We start from the raw sequence: 6967 nt of genomic DNA, 5'->3' as shown, positions 1-6967 counted from the left end.
TCCACACGTCACATTTCGATCTTCTTTCTAATCACTGATTTATGTCCACAGCTCCTACCTCAACCTCCTCTATTTCCTTCCACACACTGGCCCATTAAACAGTCTCGAGGATACCTGACATCCAGAAGCATTTCCCATTTTTGTTCTAACTTGGTATTTCTCTTTTTCTACCAGAATGTCCTGTGCTTACTCAGTCATACAGCTACATGATAATGCCTCCTGGAGTACCTTTTTTGAGCAATCAATCTCTACCCTATCACTACTGCAATCAAAAATGCTGAAATGGGCAATACACACCAAGTAAAGCACCACTTTTTTTTCTCCCCTGAAAGAAGGAAATTACATTAAAGTTAATTGTAGTCCCCAGAAGACATTTGCCAATCTCAAAGACATTCTCTAATCCTTTCTTTTCAAATTATGTTGTTTTCATTTACAGCCAAGGAAACATTAATATTTTATGGAGTGTGAGATCATTTGTGTAAGCACATCCATGATTAGATCTGTACAACGGCCCATGCTGGCAAAACAAAACCACAAAATGAAACAGTAATACAGACATAATGAAAACAGTGTTTTCATGACACAGCAAAATTGGATATTCCTGAGAGATCACCCTGAGCTTTAAACACAACACAAGAAAGGATTTTACTCTCTGTGAAGGTGGAAGAGGGATGTCTTCTGTTATGACAGCGCAAGTTTAAATAAGAAAAGGAAGATTAACGTTAATTCTTCAACCCAGTCCTCTGTGTACAAAGCACTCAAAGAAACAGCTGTGTTGGAAGCCACCACTGGCCAGAACTACTACTTTCTGTGCTAGAGAGCCCAACAAAAATCTTTTGGTTAAGATAATGTTCTGGAGAAACCCTCACATCTGACTTACCTTTCAGCACTGTGACCTGCAATCCCAGTTAAGACCCCTTTTCCTTGCCAGGCCAGAGGCCTGGGCCAGTCTCCTCACCACTGCCAGCCTTCCCATATAGGGTTAGCCAGGTCACCTGGAGTTTTAGATGTGATTCTAGAACACAACAATACTATTCTCCAGCCTCCACAGACTTTCAGAAAGTGAGCAAGCCATTCTCCTTTATGCTTTAATTAGCTCTCACTGCCTTGTGCCCTAGCAACAGTTTACTACATCTTTGCAACAGTGTGTAGAATTATTTTATTAATTAAAGAAAGAGACAAAACCAAACAAAAATTCACTCTTTTGTTTTGAACAGCACCTAAGTCCCTCACAGACTAATGTCTTAATGTCTCCTGAGTCCCAGCTCCAGCGTGAAGTTTTCCACAGGGCTGTCCTGGAGCTGGAAATCCCTGCTGTTGTGCATCACTGTCCACAATGGGGTTTGCATAGTCTGGGAACCCTGGCCTGAAACAAAACTGAAGTGAAGAAATCTCCTCCCCCAGAAACCTGCTCCTTGAGAAACTCTCCTGTGTTCTCAGCTGAGGTGACCCAGCGAAGAGAGGGGAAACTGCTGTGTTTGCAATGCAAACACTGCTGAGAGTGCTTCAACCAAAACAAAAGCAATCTTAATTGAAGTGCATTTGAAATCACAAATATTCCTTTTAGAGCTCAGCTGGCACAACTCTGCATGAACAAAGTCAGCCACCTGAGCACAGCCTTGTGACACCCAAAAAGAAGCTGGCAAAACCAGCCTGTACCAGGAGAGCTCTCCGGGTACTCAACGCTGTGTTGTAGCAGGCACGTAGAGACACAAACACTGTTCAACTATTGCTTAGGCCTGAGACTTTAAAAGGCCTTTCACAGAGAAAGTGAGGCCAAACTATAAAACTGCTCTATACACTCACCCACAAACAGGGAGGAAAGCTTGAGACATAAATATATAAAATCCATTTCTGTTACTTCATTGCTGTTTCCTTTCCAGCTGACTGCTGTGTCCCTGAATAGAAGCCTTGGCTGGAGCCAAGAACACTGGATATTTGCTGGCACTTTGCCCTGAGGCCTAAGGGCAATGCTAAGGAGATACCACAAGCAGTGGAGTAATGCATGTGACATCAGCACAAACAAGGACATGTGATGTTTCTTTTAAGCCATTCCAGATTTAAAAACCCTACAGAGTTCCCATAAAAGGATTTTCTTTTCTTTTTAACTCTGAGAATTCAAAGACCTTGTTTACATTATTTTAAACAAAACAAAACCCAATAAAACCCCAACTCTTTCCAGTAGACAATGGAAGACTTTACAGGCTGAGCAGTTCTATAGAGTATGTTCCTGCCTGGTGGCAAGTGAGATGAAGGAATCACCATGAGACAGAAGAATAGCCAGTGCCTGTCTCCTCCATCTTCTGCTCGAAGGAGTGAGTAGAAATGGAGTAACTTCTTGAACTGAGACAGTAAAAAAAATAACAAAACCCAAAATGGAAAATTACTACAGAAGCCACATTCCATTTGAGTGTTTGTGCTTTGCATCAGACTTGGTTTGGTGGGGCTAAGTGAAAGGCCCTGTCCCACTCGGCTGTTGCTACACGCTGGCATCGTCTCTGCATAGCAGACCCTGGTTTCTAACCAAGCGAAAATAAGCAATGCATAAACAGTCATCTACAACGCATATGGGGGAAGCAATTCTGCTTCAAAACCAGAATGGAATTCCAGCCTCCACAACTTTTAAAAGCCCCACAGGAACACACTGTCTGAGAGCTTCACCTCTAAGAAATCTTCTTGCCACGCAGCCATCACCTGATGAACAGTGTCCTAACAATGGCAGTACATAAAAACACAACTTTTATTACACAGGAAGAGGAGAAAACCAGCAAAGCTTCTCCTGGCACCATCTCATTGAACCATCTGTCTTATTGCATAGTTCTGTCTGTAAAACCACGCAAATTATGCCAAGAGGGTGTAGCATAAACAGAACTGAGTCTTGTTTCACCCTGTGTAAGAGTAAAAAGCCTGCAGAAATACCATCCCCGTTGTGCTTAGCCCTTTCATGGGGATTCACCACCTCTGAACCACAAGACAACGATGCTGTACAATCCCCCTTTGCATGAGCACCTGATAAAACCAAGCTGCAGAGAAGAACCTCTTCAGTTCTTCAGTGTTCTTGGTCTCTTTCCATCTAAACCCTACTGCCTTGATGCTCCCAGGGGTTAGCAAAGCAGAGTCATTAACAAGTGTCACCAGCAATGCAGTCCTATGAGAGACAGAAAGTCCAACAATATCTGCACCATGCTGCATCCATGCAGAGGGGGCAATGAGAGGCCCTTATGCAAACTACTGCACTGTGGAGAAAGCATGCATGGCTCTGCCAATACTCACATCATCTGCAAGGTTAAAAATAGATGTGGTGACAATTGCAGCAAGATTCTTCTCTCTATTCTCATCTATGTTTCCCTACAGCAGTCTACCTCCTCCACCTGTTTTTGAGGTTTCTGTGTGTCAGTGTGCTCCCTTCCCTCTACAGAAAGGTAAACTTGGAAACAGTTACAGGCAGAACACAAGTCAAACTAATTCAAAGAGTGCAGTCTACCACATGAGACAGAAGTGCAGCTCCTGGCTGCCCTTCTCACTAGCTTTCATGCAGCACCAAGCACACAAAGTGTACTGACTTCCCTGCAGCAGATGGACTTTGCTTTCTGGACATCAAGTTAATATAGTGAATGAATTATCACAGACCAGTCAGTGTCCACCAGTGAGAATCTGTGCTGTCTAAAAACCACCTTCCACTAGCAGAGACATACCAAGGAATCTGTCTTTAAACAGAATCTTCTGTCAAACACCACCAAAAAGGGTCCTCTATTTTACAAAGGGTTTCACAAAGCACTTGTGAAGGCAGCTGCCTGAAACACGGCAAGGTCCATAAGCATCTGCACAGCTCTTGGCAGCTCTTTTACAAGCACCTTTCTGTCCATTCAGTGATGTTCTTGTCACTTCCTGTGCCAAGAGGCAGGTTATCAGACAGCTGGAGAGGGAAGAGGAACTCTGCCTAGACACCAAGTCTGTGCCAGCCAGCAGCCACATGTGTAAGGTTCAAGACTGGCAGCAGCTGTCAGGTTACAGTGTTGCAAAGCATCTTGAGGAAAGGGGTGGAAGACAGGGTGAGAAGCAAAAACATTCAAAGAAAAAAAGAGCACCACACTAACACAAAATAGGTTCTGAGTGCCAAATGCATGTGCATGGAACAAAGGTGAGGATTATTCCTTGAGCTCCCTGCTGTTATTCCTACAACAGCTTATTTGAATTGCAGCAGGCTTGGGTGTCTATCCTAATACAAAGGCAAAACAAGTTGAAAGGGAGCTGAAAGCAAGTAATGAGAAGCTTCTAAAGTCATTTCTTGGCGTTTTTTCCTTTTTGACTCAGTCATCATGTTTTATACACAACTGTATCACAAACCATAAAGAGATGACACTAAACTGGCTGTGCTCTAGTTTGGAGTTCAGCCCCATTCCTTGTTCTGATAGAATTTGCTAAATTCAAGACTTTACCTTTCTGTACCACTGCAACATCAGGATGGGTCTTGGTGGCCATAACCAATGTGTCAACAGCTTCTTCATTAAAATCAGCACAGAAAAGGTCCTTGCTGTCATACACTAGTGCAAAGATTTGCTCTGCCAGCAAATTCTCAAATTCATCAAGCAAATCCTCCCACCTCACAAGCCTGTCAGCCCTGAAAGTGGATTCATCCAGTAGCCACACCCAGCAAGCAGAGAAATGTTGAGGAGGAAGGAGAGCTGGCCAGGTGGGCTGCAGTTATGAGAGCTTCTTGCTGTGACACCCTTCCCCTGCCCCTCTTCATACCACACTTGACCCAGGTGAATGGGGAATTTCTAACCCTGAATCTCTTGCGCAGTGAGTTTGTTCTCACTGCACAGGTATTTCCTCCCTTCAGCTGACCCCTTCACACACCCTGTGCTTCCCCCATTCTGCCTATTCCCCCACCCTCCATTACACAGCTCTGACTGTGCTAAACAATCTCCAGTCAATCCGAGTGCCAGAAATTCTCCACAGCATCATGGAAGGGAAAGAATGTGGAACTGAAGAATCACATGGCAGCTACACCTCCCCCTGTGTGTACCACCCACCCCCCTCAAACAACAAAACAACACTGCCTGTCATCTGAAACCAAAGCCAGCGCCCCAGCCAAAAAAGCTCTTCTCCTAAGAATCCCAAGCAGCTGCGGCCCGTAAGTGATTGTATCCCTTCTGTGGGCCTCCCACTAATTTCAATAACTGCAAGATGCAGTATTTCCTTCCCAAAAGCCAGTTTGGGAAGTGTATCAAAGCAATACAGTCTGAACAACTAAAACCACCGTACACAGAAGGAAGCAGAAGTATTTCAACAATGTAAAGCTAAAAACTGGAGCCTGCTGCACCGCACCCCCTCCTCTGCTGCAAGGCTTTGTGTTGATTCCAGGGGTAGGCAAAGGTTTCTCTGCCTGCTTCTCTTGGTGCTTACAGGGAAGGAAGCTGTTAGCAGAGGAGATGTGTTTATCTCGGTGTGATGAGTGGTCTGACTGGAACAGCAGCTCCACCACTGCTTCAAAGGAGTAATCTCTCTGTATGCTGAACTAAAAAGCCCCAATTCCACAGTTTGTGCACAAGACTTTTCAGCTCGTCCTCTGCTCTCTCTTCTCTCTCTGCTCACCAGAAATACTTTAAGCAGAAGAGACTGGACCGAGGCACAAAGTCCACTGCTGTAGGTAATGTCACTTATGAGCTTCTGTTAAGCCTAACTTTACTGAGGAACAGAGATTTGGGGTTGTTTCCTTATTAGAGCAGATAGCCCAAAGTGAGATTCCAGCCACAAGCAGAGGTGTTTTCTGAATGAAATATGAGCTTGACAGTGATGGTTCTAGCAGCGCCTTGTGTTTCTACCGCGCTCTACCAACTCCTGCCGTGGCAGGTAGGGCAGAAGCAGACAATGAAGGGCTCAGAAGAATAACCTGTGCATGGAGAACAAAGGTAACTGTTGGCACTTACAGCATATCAGGACAATTGTCTGGCTTCTCCAGCAGGCCCCCTTCCATCACGAAGCGGAGCACTTGTTCATTGGTCATGCCTTGGTATGGCTGCTCTGCCAATGTTGCGATCTCCCAGAGGACAACACCAAAAGACCTGGAAAGCAAATGAGAACTTCAGGAAGGCCAAGCAAGCTTCACAAGGGTATTTCTCTTAGATGCTGTCGAGCAGGAAGGCATCCATGGGTATTCTGCTGTACCAAAAAAAAGTCCCGTTGCCCACAAAGCATGCAGCCATGGTGACAGCCACATCACCTAGCACCTCTAGTCAACAGTGAGACACAGCTGCCCTGTTCTGAATAACTCTTTAGAATGGCCTCTAAGAACTGGCTGTTAGCACTACATCTCCACTTTTCATATCATAATCTACAGCTCAGTCATGATTACGGTCACTCAGTGGTCCAACATTGCTTCCTTACATTGATTCTGTACAGGTCAATGAATAAAAAAGCCACCACAAGCTCACTGTTAAGACATGAGGAGGACTGTGACATGGGAAGAACAGTGGAGAGGAGAAAAGGAACAATACAGGTAACAAAAAAAATAATTCCTGTCTCTGTGCTTCCTGTACAGAAGACCAGGCAACCAGCACCAGAACAAGGGGACACAGTCTCAAGCTGCGCCAGGGGAGGTTCAGACTCGAGGTGAGGAGGAAGTTCTTCACCGAGCGAGTCATTCGGCATTGGAATGGGTTGCCCAGGGAGGTGGTTGAGTCATCGACCCTGGAGGCGTTCAAGGGGAGATTGGACGTGGCACTTGGTGCCATGGTCTAGTCATGGGGTCTGCGGTGTCAGGTTGGACTCGATGATCCTCGAGGTCCTTTCCAACCTAAGTGATACTGTGATACTGTGATACTGTGATACCTCAGGCTGGTTAGACCCCTGATCATTAGAGTGTGCAAGAAGATCCATTTGTGGCTGGGTGGAGGGAATCAAACCTAAGCAGGTGCAGAAGTTTCAGAGACTGGTAATTTAATGTGAGCTCAACAAGCTCCCT

General features: G+C 45.2%; 1 protein-coding gene across 3 annotated transcripts in view; it reads right to left on the bottom strand.

Annotated features, from left to right (window-relative positions):
- IGF1R (insulin like growth factor 1 receptor) overlaps positions 1 to 6967 on the bottom strand; it is a 182843-nt gene that overhangs the window by 8842 nt on the left and 167034 nt on the right. For all 3 annotated transcript variants that reach the window (XM_068143346.1, XM_068143347.1, XM_068143348.1), the window contains exon 20: positions 5934 to 6068. In XM_068143346.1, the coding sequence (XP_067999447.1) occupies positions 5934 to 6068 (135 nt within the window). The remainder of the gene's footprint in view (positions 1 to 5933; positions 6069 to 6967) is intronic.

The sequence above is a fragment of the Melanerpes formicivorus genome, unplaced genomic scaffold (genome assembly GCF_026170545.1).
Source record: "Melanerpes formicivorus ecotype bairdi unplaced genomic scaffold, bMelFor1.0.p_v2 SCAF_10, whole genome shotgun sequence".
Classification (NCBI taxonomy): domain Eukaryota; kingdom Metazoa; phylum Chordata; class Aves; order Piciformes; family Picidae; genus Melanerpes; species Melanerpes formicivorus.
The sequence above is the reverse complement of the archived record's forward strand: the minus strand, read 5'-3'. Positions and strand labels throughout refer to the sequence as shown.